The sequence below is a fragment of the Acartia tonsa genome, chromosome 13 (assembly GCF_053477335.1).
Source record: "Acartia tonsa isolate MP-2025a chromosome 13, ASM5347733v1, whole genome shotgun sequence".
Classification (NCBI taxonomy): Eukaryota; Metazoa; Arthropoda; class Copepoda; order Calanoida; family Acartiidae; genus Acartia; species Acartia tonsa.
This window is the reverse complement of record NC_137272.1, coordinates 35,578,291-35,592,732: the sequence shown is the minus strand read 5'-3', so window position 1 is coordinate 35,592,732 and position 14,442 is coordinate 35,578,291. Positions and strand designations below refer to the sequence as shown.

General features: G+C 32.6%; 2 protein-coding genes across 9 annotated transcripts in view; one reads left to right on the top strand and one right to left on the bottom strand.

Moving 5' to 3' along the window:
- Positions 1–1,276, top strand: part of LOC145304150 (uncharacterized) — a 125,121-nt gene extending 123,845 nt beyond the window's left edge. For 6 of the 7 annotated variants that reach the window (XM_080145913.1, XM_080145917.1, XM_080145918.1 and 3 more), the window contains one exon: positions 447–1,061. In XM_080145913.1, coding sequence (XP_080002039.1) covers positions 447–668 — 222 coding nt within the window. In that variant the 3' untranslated portion in view covers positions 669–1,061. Of the gene's footprint in view, positions 1–446 lie in introns of all 7 variants that reach the window. The other variant, XM_080145912.1, reaches the window with a different exon arrangement.
- Positions 1,277–1,555: 279 nt separating this feature from the next.
- On the bottom strand, positions 1,556–13,201 carry LOC145303753 (innexin inx2-like). Of its 2 annotated transcripts, none has more exons than XR_013873804.1 (16): positions 13,091–13,201; positions 12,673–12,769; positions 12,278–12,337; positions 11,524–11,603; positions 9,676–9,744; positions 9,302–9,373; positions 8,947–8,999; positions 8,577–8,636; positions 8,256–8,296; positions 5,567–5,649; positions 5,021–5,085; positions 4,060–4,121; positions 3,304–3,406; positions 2,892–2,930; positions 2,154–2,253; positions 1,556–1,768 (listed from the first exon to the last, which is right to left on the bottom strand). XR_013873804.1 is itself a non-coding variant. In XM_080145356.1 (16 exons), exons 1-15 carry the CDS (start codon positions 13,181–13,183, stop codon positions 2,180–2,182), a joined length of 1,044 nt encoding a protein of 347 aa, XP_080001482.1. In that variant the 5' UTR covers positions 13,184–13,201; the 3' UTR covers positions 1,556–1,768; positions 2,154–2,179. The 2 variants fall into 2 exon arrangements, 1 of the variants encoding a protein (XP_080001482.1); XM_080145356.1 differs by having other exon boundaries at positions 2,154–2,246.
- Between the last annotated feature and the right edge of the window lie 1,241 nt (positions 13,202–14,442).

Below are 14,442 nucleotides of genomic sequence, written 5' to 3'. Positions count from 1 at the left end.
TTAACTTTACGATTTTCTCAGTTGCTATTGAAGATAGAAAGCTGAAATTTTTAATGCAGATTTCTTTGATATATGTGAATCTAGTCTATACATTGTTTTGTTCCTCTGTCTCTCGGTCATGCTTCACAAGACCTAAACCTGATTTTTTAATGGTTCCGTAATTTTCCTTGAGTTTTTCTTTTTCTCTTCTTTGATATGCACTGAATATCTCCTATGTGATTTGCTTTGTCCGTTTGTTCATATCGTATGCTTATTTGTTACTTATAGATGTTGTCATCCTTGTTTTAATAAAATGCAGTTGAAGAAATTTTATTTTTCTCCTAATATTAAAACCAAAAAAGCTTTAAATTTCAAAAATAATTTCTTAGACTTTATTTTGAGCTTTCAATGACCATATATCTATTCTTGATTATTGTTCATTTCTAAAGCTAGAATTTATATTGCAGGGAACCATTGAGGGTGAGAAACAGTGCAGTGACATGATTGAAACAATTTGCAAAGACGTTGAAAAAGACTCTAAGTCATTTGACTTCTGCGCAGATTTCTGCTTTTTCTCTGGGCGGGAATGCAACTTCCTCTATGATTATGATGATGAGGAGGATGGTGGGGAGGAGGAATATGACGATGCAGATGATTATGAAGAAAGAGTAAGGCGAAGACGACATTAGTGTCATATCTAAGAAGAGTGCGCGGCATTATTAGAGAATGCTCAAATTCAGAAAATGCGCGGGAAATAGAAAGTGTTAAAATAATGAAAAACAATAATTAGCCATATTAACTAATTAGGACTTTTAGTCAGCTTATTTGTTTTAGATATTAACTTTTGATAAGATATGAACAATTGAATTAGCATTAGAAAATAGTGAAAATTAGTTGTTTTTTCATGAACAGGGTATGCCATAATTACAATAGCTATACTGTATACATTATTATTAATTATTACAATAATGCAATAAAATAATACTTTATGCTTAAGTTTCAAATATGTTTACTTTTACATTTGAAATATGCCATTAAGCTAATAGATTCTTTTAGATTAATTAGAATACAACAAATTTAATCTATACTGTTAAAAAAATACTTCTAAATACAAATGTGAAGTTTTCTTTTAAAATAATAAAATTTACCTGATAAAACTTTTTTATCTAAATTGCTATAATATAATTGTTTTATTTACCTATAATTATGTTTTTGTTAAGGTGCCATTTATTATTTTAATTATGTTTATTGTTTATATGTAGATAATAAGCTTGTAAATATACATGTAATAAATAAACTTTGTTTTTTTACTGCCCCCACGAACCTAGAATCATTTCAATAGTATGCATTTTAAATATTAAGTCCAAGATAAAGCATATCTACTTAAAAACTATATCTACTTATAAAATGCATGTGCATTTAGCTACTACAACAGCCTAAACTATCCTTCTTTATCACAAGCGCAAACTGATCCATAAACTTAAAAGTTCTGAGGGGTAAAGGGTTTTACCTGAAACTTTGAAATTTTTATTAGAACTCAATTAATAATACATAATAATACATATGTTTAAAATACTTTTAACATTTAAATTATATATCTTTATTAATAGTTGAAATAAATGTCATAGTTGAAATAAATGTCAATATAGAAGTAAAATGAATAAACTAGAAAACTGCATAAATGTTTACATACGAAAATTTTAAATCCATAAACAAACTTAGACACATAATTAATTTTGTCAACAAGGAACTTCTTCTCACATAGCAGCGAAAAACATTGAATTTTATCCTACAAAATATAGATTATTATCAACAATCAGGATCCTAAAGGGATAACCCAATTGCAGATAAATTGATGTACATCCCAAGTAATGATACACAAAATATCCCCTTCTTATAAGTTATGGAAACGGTTAAACACCCAACCTAAGGAACCAACCAATCAAAATTCAATAAAAGTCCCTAAAGAGCCAACAAATAAGACATTATAAAACTTTGGGGACATGTGTAATAAACAGCCAAATGTCCCCTCCCTCCCTGATTAACAATTATATTCATAAGTAGCGCCGCAGCAATGACAAGCTAAAAAAGTATTTGATAATAATTCAATGAAGTACATTTTTAGGTCAGTTTTGTCAAAGAAAATTAATAAGAATTTTTTCAGGATATCTAACCTGAGACAATTATGAAGTTTTAAGTTTTAAAATCTGCAATTAAAGGGTAAAGGTGTATTCTGATTCTCATTGTTAGAATCATCATCTCTCGTCCTAAAAACTAAACGAATCATTAATACTCTTAATACTTTAATAGAAACTAGCGGTTTCGCCCCATGACGTGATGGGAAGTCCAACCCTAACCCCCCTATATTTGTCATGTGTTTTATAATCTGCGTAATATTTTTTTAATACTCTAAATGTTCGACAAATTTTACAACAAAGAAACGAACCTCGTAAAAGTGTCGAACTATGACGTCAGAAAAAAATAACAATTAACCAATGAGAAGCCAGTATTCACTGTAATTGACCAATGGTAAAATATATAGCGGTCTCTCATTGGTTAATTATTAATTTTTTCTGACGTCATAGTCAGACACTTTTACTGGGTTCCAAAGAAACGTCAAAAGTAAGACAGATGGACAGACAGACGGACGGACAGACATCATTCTACTTTGTATCATAGATGTATTAATTTAAAACAATTTTGTATTAACAATCAAATTATATGTCGAGCAATGAAAACACCTCCCCCTTATTTTTTGATGAATTGAAAAAGGGGGTGTTTCTTCCAATACCTATTTTCTGCATCATAGCTGAGGTGACCTAACTCTGAGGGGCTAACCCGTACCCAATATAACCTAACCTAACCTGAACTAAAGTAATATACAATCAAATGAAAAATGTACTGGTTTTTACCTGGTGTTTACGCTCTCAGGAGAATCTAATTCTTCAAACCTAAACAAATTTTAAAATATTTGAGGTAATGTTTATTGTTAGTAGTTGAGACATTAACAATAGCAATAGAACGTTTGGGTATAGTCTCTTTTGTGACAAAGCCTCTCATCAAAGAGCTTTTCTCCTATTTCTAACCCATGCGGGAGGCTCTAACCCTACGGGGCAATCACTTAAATACACATCACCTAACCTAACCTAAACTAACCTATCAAAAGCTATTGTGAAAATACGACTAAATGCCCCTTAAGAGGCGTTTTCACGAAAGGGACTTTACCCGATAGTTTTATCGATTCCAATGAAGATTCGTTTTTTTCCATATTTTTAAAATTATTTTTTTAATGTTTTCTATGTGAAAGAACCAGTTGGCAGTTACCTAGTTTTGAGATCAATGATAAGATCATGAAAAATGAGAGGATTCATATTCTCGCTGAGTTGCATCAGAATAAACCAGTCACCAAACCACAGCTTTGTTATCACTAAAATATATATGACTTGTCAGTGGTTAATGAGATATTGAGGAACAAACGTAGATAGTTATTTTAAGCACCGTATTATAGACAGCTTTCCGTGGATTTTTAATGCAAAATTAGATAATTTTTTTAGACCTGATGGGCCAGTCGAAAAAAAACTGGTATTGGTTTTATGATTTATATTTTAAAATGTCTGTAATTTGATTATATAGAGGATTAATTTAACTGGTTAATTGTATATTCTTAATCCTAAGTCTTGGATTTGTGTTAAATTCATTTTTTGTATTTTAGACTTAAGAATAGTGTTTGATTGTGTTTGACTTTTTATGGTTTACGAAACTTTTCCACATTTAGAGTATCTTCGTTTCTTACTGATAGCTCTGATATGTTATTTAGATATGTTAAAACTGTCCTTTCGACTTTAAATTTGTAAAAAGGTGTGATTGTTCAATGTACATTTTCATTTTAACTTCAACATATTTTAAAAAATTAAGAGCGTCGTACGTCCCTTTAGTAAATTCAACCATAAAAAAGAAGACGTTCTTTCGAATCAAAACTTTTTTAGATTTTTTTCTAGATGAATTTCTCTTGGGAGGATAATGGTACCCACCCCCATTAATAGACCTTTTACAAGTCAGAATTTATAGAAGAATAGTTACCATAGCTCAAATCATCTTTGTTATTTGAGGTTGCTCTACGGAATATCAGAAACCTTAATCTCCTAAAATAATAAAATTGGAGAAGTATTTTTCCAATACAACTTTAAGCCATACTGAAAAACCATGGATTGCATCGCACGTAATATCCGACAATTTTCCTTGAAGAAGAAAAAATTATAAAAATCTATCCCAGTTTTGTTAGACAGGGCCATCAAGGTATGTTCGATGGTGGTTAAAAGGTCTTGAGAAAATGGGAGAATCGTTAATTTAGCCCGCTGCGTGTTTTACTTTATTAGAGAACATGAAAATCTGGTGTAAGATCTAAGTTAAAATTCATCTATTACTTACAAAGAAAAAATTGTGATAATTCTAAAACCAAAGTATAGCGTGGTCCAACAGATTAGTCCCAGGAACCAAAACCAAAGAAATATGTAGATCTGATGAATTTTATTTTAATATAAACAATATGTATGCTAAAATAGCGAAGCTACTGTATATGAAACTAAGTATGTCTGTTCTTTCCTCTGTCAGTAATGCTGCTAAATATATATTTTGGCGGCAGCGCCCTTAAAATGCCTCTAGGAAGATTGGGGGGGGGGGGGGGGTGGTGGGGGTAATCACTCACTTTACATTTCAGTTTAAATAGAAAAGTAAAGACATTATTTTTCAAAGAGAACCACATTAGTCAAGTGGTTAGCGAGATCACTCACTTTACATTTCAGTTTAAATAGAAAAGTAAAGACATTATTTTTCAAAGAGAACCACATTAGTCAAGTGGTTAGCGAGATGCATTTGGTAATAATATACAAACAGACAGACAAACATCCTGTTAATGTTGTCAGTTAAGCATATGTTAAATAAGTATTTTGATAGTTGTTTATAATATTCCTTTTCATTGATGATATTAATCGGTAGAATACAGAGTCCATCATGGTTTCCAATGGTACCAGAGGGTCCATACCTATGGAAGGTACATTTAGAAACCTTGGGGAACACTTTCGCCATCGGATCTACGCGTTCTTGGTCCTTAGTAAAAATATTTTAGAATTAGATATTTTAGGTTTTAAATTATATATAAAAACTAGCGGCTGCGCCCCAAGCATCTAGGTGCTCTATATTCAAAGGGATATGGAAGGGCAAAAATAGCCTAAAACCACCCCAGGACCTTAAAGAAGCTTCACTGTGGAGGAGAACCATATCAGTTCAGTAGTTAGCGAGATCCTTCGCTACATACAGAAAAATGCTTACTACTTTATATAAAAGGATTGGTATATCGGACTTACGTAAAAAATACTCTAATATTTATTTATCGCATCGTAATAAAGACAGCTTTCCGCGAAAATTAAAATAAAAAATCATTGGATTCAAACGAGTTTTGTTTGCCCGTACCTAACAAAACTAATTTGTATGATTTTTATTTCAATTTTCGTGGAAGATTTTCTGTAATAAGATGATAATTTTGTAGTACTGAGAACCGTTCTAACTGCAGTGGATATAAAAAAAATACCTCTAATCCTGTAATTCTAACAACATCAAACCCATACATTGAAAATTCTCCCCCGAGAAAATAATCCATAAGGAACATTTGTCCTATAAAATATGACAATATGTACGTAATATTCTGCCTTTTGAGTTGGAAAATGGTTGCAGTAAAGGAATGTCCACAGTTAAAAAAAAACCTAAGAAAAATAGGTGTTTTCCCACGAAGTGCCTATCGAGCACTAATCGATGTACATCCAAAATACTTTTACACAAAATTACCCCTTCTGTAGATTACATAAGAGTGGCTTAAACGTTTAGACATATAACTTAATTTATCAACCAATCAAAATTCAATAAAAGTCCCCAAAGTTGTTAAGCCAACCAATAAGAAAAAGTAACCATAAAACTTTGAGTACTAGTGTAATAAAGAGCTAAATGTCCCATGACTGCCTGGTTCTTTGTATTATTATGGAATGTTTTGTCAACATTTAGCAATGAAGATAAAAATAATCTCTTGACAATGAAAATAAAAGTTAAGTGCGCAAAATATTTTTCATAAAATAGAAAATCTTAAAAATATTTATGATTACTAAAAAATTTTCTACGTTAAATAAAATGCTAAAATAGTACCGTACAAAAGGGAATAATTCTTCTAGAATAAAATTGTTTGAAAGTTTTGAAATTAAAGATCTTAAAGGAAAAGACAATAAATGTTAAATTGAAAATTAACAAAAGTTGAGCCAATAAATAATAGTAGCGCGCGGCTACACTCCCTTGAAGACTCTAGGGGCAAGTAAGGGAGGGGGGGGGGGATGGGTGTGCCACACCTTTTTAAATTTAAAGTTTAAAAAGCAAAGGACTAAAAAATTTAGGGTAGGAAGTTTTCCAGGGTGATTTCTCTTGGGAGGTTGGAGATACCCTCTCCAAATATAGATATAAACCATCCCTGGATCTATAAGAGGTTTTACAGTAAAAGAGAACTATTTAGGTTCACCGGTTAGCGAGATCCTTCGCTACATACAAAAAAAACCTTGCTACTTTATATAATTGGATAATAATGTTCTGAAAAGCTTTGTTTTTACTTTTACATCATATGTATTTAGTACATACTTACATATTTCCTTAAATTAGGACTTCCAGAAAAAGTCTTACAATAAAATGGTTGGATGTTCTTAATGGTTAAAATAAATATATAGGTATTATTACAGGGACGTCCAAGATTTTTTATGAGGGTAAAATGAGAGGTATCTAAGATATGTAGGGGGCGGGAACAAATGCATCTTAAAAATTTTGAGGGTGGTAAATACCCCTTTACCCCCACCCTTCAACGTCTATGTATTATTAATAAGGTATTCCGTCTGACAGTAAACATTTAAGAATAAATTCCCCTATCCAATCTGTGTACAGATTAGATTTCATTCTTGAAAAATTCCTCAATGAAAAAAATTTAAAATTCATTCTTTTTAATAAAAATAGTTTTCGACGGCTGAATCTTTGCTATTGAATGAAAAGTACTGATTGTCAAATTAATATCAGACTATTAATGTCTTCTTAATCTTTTCTATAAATTTTCCTATGTAACATCTAAATACATCTTAATATAGACATCTTTCCGCGGATAGTAAAAAAACAAAGTATTAGATTAATTCCGATGCCCACTCGTGGCAAACAAAACTGGTAGTATTTTTTTAATTGATATCTAAGTATTAACCAAAAAAATGTTAGGTTTCTACCTTATACACAATAGTCATAATGTAGAAATTACGATTTATTTAGATTTTTTTTTAATTTTGTTGCTACCCAACCGACTTTGACCGGACACCACGACCGACACAGACCAGATATCCTAATAAAATCAACTCTTGCCGACGTATAATTATACTTAAAATCGTTTCTAATCCAGCGAATATTAATCGGTTTCTAAGCCATACTATATAGTTATTTCTCGTATCGTATTATAAACGGCTTTCCGCGGATATAGAATGTACAATTATAAGATTAAAACTAGTTTTTTTTAGCCCCGTGGTGCCGAAGGCACCGGCTATAAAAATAGTTTTTATCTTATGGTTGTACATTTCTATATTCGTAGAAAACTGGATATAATACGATGCTAGACATAGTTTTTTCGTATTCATGAGAACCGGTTCCTATCCACCGGATTCAAATGAATACGAGAAAATATCTTAGGTTAGTGCTTAATAAAAATGACGTCAAACAAAACAAATGATCAATGACAGGCAAGTATACACGATACATTTTACCATTGGCCAATTATAATGTATATTGTATACTGGCCTATTATTGGTAATTAATATTGTATGACGTAATTTTTTATTAGGCAATATAAGCTGCTTGGAAAATTTTGACTCCCCTCGTTACACTTTTTGACACCCCCCTTAAACCAAATTCAATGGGGATCTATAGGGAGGTGAACATAACCCCCGACAGCCCCTTATGCACCCCTGAATGCTAGGAAGACAAGTATACATTTTACCATTACTCAATTATAATGTATACTGGCCTATCATTGATAATTAATATTGTACGACGTTTATTTTTATTTGGAAATAAAAGCTACAACGAAAATTTTGACTCCCCTCGTTACACTTTTTGGCACCCCTCTAGTTAAACCAAATTCAATGGGTATCTATAGAGAGGTGAATTAACCCCCTTCTGCACCCCTGAATGTGAGGAAGAACTAGATCAAAACTTACCCAATATATTTCCAATATTCAGTATTTCACAGAAAATAAATCTAAAAATAAAAATCATATTTAAAGTTGCGTAGCTACATTACAAGTCAATTTTTGGTATTAGGCAGAATCAAACAAAAAGCAATTTTATACATTTTTAGAACATTGGTAAACTGTTAAACAGTTTATTATGTATATAAGATGAACGGTAATTTTAAATTTTAATTAAAGAAAATACAAAATATTGAAGGTTTTGACCAAAAATCGGACAGTTATTGACATAAGACAATCATTATTCAAGAGTAGCTACGATACTTTACTAAATACTCCTAGTTTACTTACTTTGCAACATAAATGTTATGTGTATGTAGCGTCCTTGTCAGATAATTCACCACCAATTTCCTAAATATCAAATATTTCAAATTTGTGACTTGAAAGGTTGCGTGATTTTTCCTATATATTTTTACTGTTCTTTACATAACCAACAAGCAAAATAAAAATATAATATTTAAGGGGCACATAAAAAGGCCCCCCTAAATAACAGAAAATTAGGTACCAAATATTTTTTCGAACTAATCAATTGATGGTTAAAAATCCTTTTTAACAGTTTTAAGAATTGTTATAAGCTAGATATTTCATAACCTATATATCAATATTGTGCCACGTACTTAGAAATAATGATGTTCTTGTTCATTTCTAATGAAAAAATTACCTTTTATTAATTGTTATTTCTGCTTCGTCTTCTAATACATAACCATTCAAATCCTAAATTATTAATTGCACCGTGGTGGCTCTCCACAAGCCAATTGTACAAATCAGATGAAGTTAGTAATTTTACAGATAAAAAACTAAGAATTAATTACTCTCATCCACTAAAGTTGAATCACAATTAAAGTCCCCCCCCCCCTTCCCTCTCCAAGAATAAAAAACTAGGGTGTCCCATAAATTGTTCAAATAACTGATACTAAATTTAATTACATATACGATACTATATCTCTTAAATTTAAAGGACAGAGGTACCTAGATGTCTTTGTTATGGAGTAGCTACGCTACTGGTAGATCCTTACCTGAAGTAACATTCCAAGTTTTCCCCCTTCCCAGTTCTCCCAGATAAAATGAGGAAAATAGCACAGCAAGGCCTTAAGTATTAGTTTCATTATTAATCGCTAGGATTTTTCATTTCAATCATAAAAATTATTAGATATAATAATAGACAAACATTAAACTGTAACTTTAGAAATAAAAAGCTTAGATTTTAGTTTAAACATAAAAGCTTGTAAAAGTGTCTTCTGAACAGGGGACAAATGTTACAACGCTTTGTCGAACTATCCCGATTGACGTCAGATGTTGTCCATTTTTTTGGAGACACTACAAGCTGCTTCACCACTATGGTTTGTGAGAAAGATTTTAGTACTAAAATAAACCGCTAGGGTACACCAACCTGGAAGAATAGAACAAAAGCCACCCATTGGTACCAGGCATGTCTTATCTCATCTCCATCTTTGGTTACCTAAATTATCATACTGTTAACTTATTTAGAACTAGCGGCCAGGCCCCTAGAGGCCTCTAGGGGTACTTGAGAAGGGGAGGAGTCGAGAAACCTTCCCAGGACCTATGAGAATCTGCCCTGTAAAGGAGAACCTCATCGGTAAGCGAGATCCTTCGGTACAAACAGACAGACGTCCTATTACTTTATTATAAGGATAATACACAACAATAGTGTTGAAAAGAGAATATCCATAGAAAAACACACAGCTCAAAAGCAGGAATAGTTATTTCTCGCATCGTATTATAAATAGCTATCTTTGGCACCTCGGGGCTAAAAAAAACTGGTTTTAACTTTTAATCTTATGATTGTACATTTTTATATTCGTAGAAAGCTGGATATAATACGATGCTATAATAATTTGTTTACAAGATTAAATAAAACTATTCGTCAATATCTGTGTGTTTAACGAGGATATAAATAAAATGTTATATATGATATACAATACAAGTGCCCCTAGAGAAAAGAGAAAATTATTTGAATAGGGAGGAAAGGGGGGGTGGTTATAAAAGGAGATTTCTCTTGAGAAACAAAATAGATAAAAATCTTCTCATGACCTATACAAAGTTTGATGTAAAAGAGACCATAGCGGTCGAGTGATTAGCGAGATCTCAAGCTACAGACATCCAAAGTAACAGAATACTAACAGTAAACTCAGCCCCAAAGCATGCAAAAAGCTTCCCCGTTAAGAGAAACCAACCATCCAGCATTAAGCAAAGTCTTTCAATATGAACACACACACCCTGCTTCATGTACAGGGTGCGGCACATAAATCGCGACATTTTTTAAACGGCCATGGCGCGAAAACTACTTGACCAATCAGGACGTTTGACCCCACTATAGAAAGCTTAGGTAATGACCTTTTAGCACAAAAAAATCTTTGGACGAAGATAGACGTGTACGCCGAGCTGGCCGCGCATATGTTCAACAAGGCAGATTCCAATTGCGCCGGTGGTTTAATGCGCAAAATCACAAAACGTAGGGTCCGACAGGGAAGGAGTTGGAATCTTGACCCAAAATTTAGGCTCATTGAGACACACATTTTGCCGTGTTTAAATCCATTTTAGCTCAATCCTAGCCGAAATGAGGTCGATTTTTCAAGATTTTGAGCCTTAAGAAATCACAAACAGTAAGGCCCGACAGGGAAGGAGTTGGAAATTTGACCCAAAACCCATTTTTTGTGTGTCTTAAGCTCATCGAGACAAGCATTTTAAAGTCCACTGTAGCTAAATCCTAGCCCAAATGAGAGCAAAAACATGGATTTTGTCAATTTGGCGGTTACTCATGTTCCTAAGGAAATGTGGCCTCCCAGCAGCCCGATCTTAATTCAATGGACTTTTGGGTCTAGGGCTACTTTGAAGCATGCACCAATAGACGTGCACATACCACAAAGACCTCCCTCATTGCCACTATCAAGGAGAACTACGCCAGCTTGGACAGGTACATTTTGACCTGGACCTGCCGGCGGTTGAGGAGGCCGGTAGAGGCGGTGATTGAGGCTGGCGGCGATTTTATTGAATAATCTACTAGTCATATACCTATTTTGCTTCCCAGTTTTTAAAATTCAATAAAATCGTTAAAATTGACGATTTTATGTTCATTTCTTTAAAAATTACAAAATGTCTCGATTTATGTGCCGCACCCTGTATATCCTTATATAAAAATAACAGGATGTCTTTGTGGTGTCTGTCTCCCTCCCACAACCTAAAGTTCCCTTAGAATTTAAAACTAGCACCAATGTACCTTAACAAGTCCATAATCATGTCCAGGGGTGACAGGATAGGGTCCAACTCCTGGATGGGCGTAGTCATGTCCCATACGACCTAGGGTAAGCATAATTGAATAGTTTGTCAGTCAATAATATCCATGCGCAGATTTCATATGGCTCTAAAGAAATTCTGGGGGTTCAGATGATTGAAGATTAGACCAATAAACTGGCAATGGATTAGAGTAGGGAGGCGAGGGGATTAGTATTTTCCTATTTCTAACCCCTACGGGAGGCCCTAAAACTTCGGGGCCTATACCTGCGGTGCCATATTCCTTCTGGGATACCCAACACCAATCATAACTTAACCTAACCTGACATAAAGTAATAAACAAATGAACAAAACTAGCCACACCCTCCCTCCAATTTTATAATTAATTTCAAAATAATGAGATGTGGGGGGGGGGGGGGGGGTAATTATTGCTTCCTAGAGTGTACTTTTTGTGATAGCCCCCATATTTTTTTTATATATATTTTATTCAAAGAAAAAAGTATTATGTGAGTACAAGTCAGTGTTAGAGCAACTTCAATACTGAAAGAAAGCTCAAAGTGTCATGTGTGACGTCATAAAAATCCTTACTTTTTTTAGGGGTGTCCTTTCCCATTTCTCCTCTCATCCCTCTTTTATAAACGTATTTTTAAGACGTCACACATGACACTTTGAGCTTTCTCCATTACTGACATTTATAGATACAGACAGACAGATGGAGGAAAGCAAAGAAATATTGTGACCTGTTAATTGTGCAGGCAGAGTAAAAGTTCCATGAATCCAGCAATAAGTCTTGAATACACCTAAAAACAACAATCATATTAAAGATATTTCATTCTTTTTCAAAAGTAACAGGTTGTCTATCTGTCCTGAAGATTCTTACTAAATGCAGAACCAGTAGGATTCTCCTTTACAGTGTAGCTTCTCATCCTGGAAGGTTTTGACAATTTTTAAAGAGGGTACCACCCTCTCAAGAGAAATCCCCCCCCCCCCAAAAAAAAAAAATATTTGTTTTTATTTTTAAAAATAAAGTTAAAAATTGGGGTGGGTGTCAACTTGGGCTAATTTGTGTACTTAGAACAGTCAATGGAAAGCTTAGTTTGCTCCATTTTTGAAAAAGTATAAAACATAATTGTACCTGCAGGAACTCCTTCTACAACACAGTCTATTGGATCTCCCCAATATTGCTTGGCAGTTGTCAATACACTGCAAACTAGTAGTATGGCGAAGGTATACTAAAATAATCGATACATTACTATATTGGATGTTGCACCAGATTTTCATGTACTAGCTCTGATAAAGTGATACTTGAAGTTGCCTAAATTTACGATACGATCCATCCCCTTTACCCCATCCTTTCCCGTAACTAAAGGCCTATGAATGAGGTCCATATCAGCAAGCTAAATTGACGACAAATTATTAATATTGTTATTTTAAACAAGGGGAGTTCAGAGCTCCATATGGCACTTTGGGGGATAACACTAATTTGAGAAAAAATTTAAATTATGTTAAAACCATCCCTAAGGATAACATAAAAAAATAAGAATAACTGCAACCTGATAATGTAGTCTAAATGTAGTGTTGTCAATAAGGCATCTTTTTATTTGGAAAAAGGGCCGGTAGCCGCCTAATAACTGGAATAATGACATTTTTACAGCAAGATCAAATTATCTGAAAATTAAAAATATATTATTCAATTTTTGATTTTAAAAAAGTGTTTTGGTTTCCCTTACTCTGTCTGTTTATTATGGATGTGTGTAACGCTATCTATTTTGCATATTTATACAACCTCAATATAGATCTAGAGAAAATACAATATTTTTATAAATAAAATATTTCAAAATTTTCTTTTTTTTCTTAAATAAGATTTTGGTTAGCTTATTGTGTTCTAGTAGGTTTTTATTCCCTAACTCTGTATGTAGGAAAGTATGTAACAACAAGAAAGAGTATTTCCAATTGTATCTAAGCTTTTCGAAATAATAAAATCATACGTAAAGAGAGAGAGAGAGAGAGAATGAAAAGAAAAATAGATAGAGAGAAAGAAAGAAAGTGTTTGTGTGAGAGAGAGAAAGAAAGGAAGTAACAGAGAAGGAGTTTTGCTATATTAAAGGACAATCAGACAGATATAATCACTTATAAAGAAGCTTTGCCGATAACAACCCGGTCAAACATACAAACTGGAACTATTCTCTATTGTAATAAAATCACTATTTATTTATAACATTTTAAATTTCTTATAGATCCTTAAGGTTATTCATTTTAATTTTAACTCTAACTATTAAGTTTCTCACTTTTAAAAAGAAATTAAAAGATTTTTTTACAAACAATTAGATGATTTTGTCAAAATATTTTGGGAGATTTATTTTTTACAAAATATTAATGTTTCAAAAAAAAAAATTTAAACACTTTTCCAACTACCAATTTTGTCGGGAAGGAGGGGGGAAGTATGCCCACTGCACTGTATTTAATTTTTTGTTAAAAAAAAGTAATAGAAAAATAATTGTTTGGGGGGAGGGGATATTTTTTTCAAGGGGCGATTTCTTTTAGGAGGGTGGTATCAAATAGGTAAAAAAAACTTCAGTACTCTGGGCTAAAAAAAACTGGAATCTTATAATTTTCAGTTGATAGTTCAAAGCTCTCTATAATACAATGAAATTTTATAAAAACACAAAGCTTTATATTTATAGATAAAATTTCATTTACAAAATTTTATTTAACTAAATGAATTTAACATACCTTTGTGATAGATTCCAAGGTACTAACAAAAAAGCAGCAGATACAATTTTAACATCATTAGTTTTGACACGGTGAGGTCTGGATTTAAAAACATTTACCTCCCTGCAACATAAAATAAACTATGAATAAGAAGATATTACTTACTTTAGTAGATTTTTAATTATTATTTCGA

Excerpts from the sequence above, each read along its gene's own strand:
- LOC145303753 (XM_080145356.1), bottom strand. The coding sequence starts at position 13,183 with ATGTCATTATTCCAGTTATTAGGCGGCTACCGGCCCTTTTTCCAAATA. Across the intron at positions 12,338-12,672 it reads TGTAGAAGGAGTTCCTGCAG|GTGTATTCAAGACTTATTGC; the intron begins GTACAATTATGT and ends TGTTGTTTTTAG. Across the intron at positions 9,745-11,523 it reads ATGATTATGGACTTGTTAAG|GTAACCAAAGATGGAGATGA; the intron begins GTACATTGGTGC and ends ATGATAATTTAG.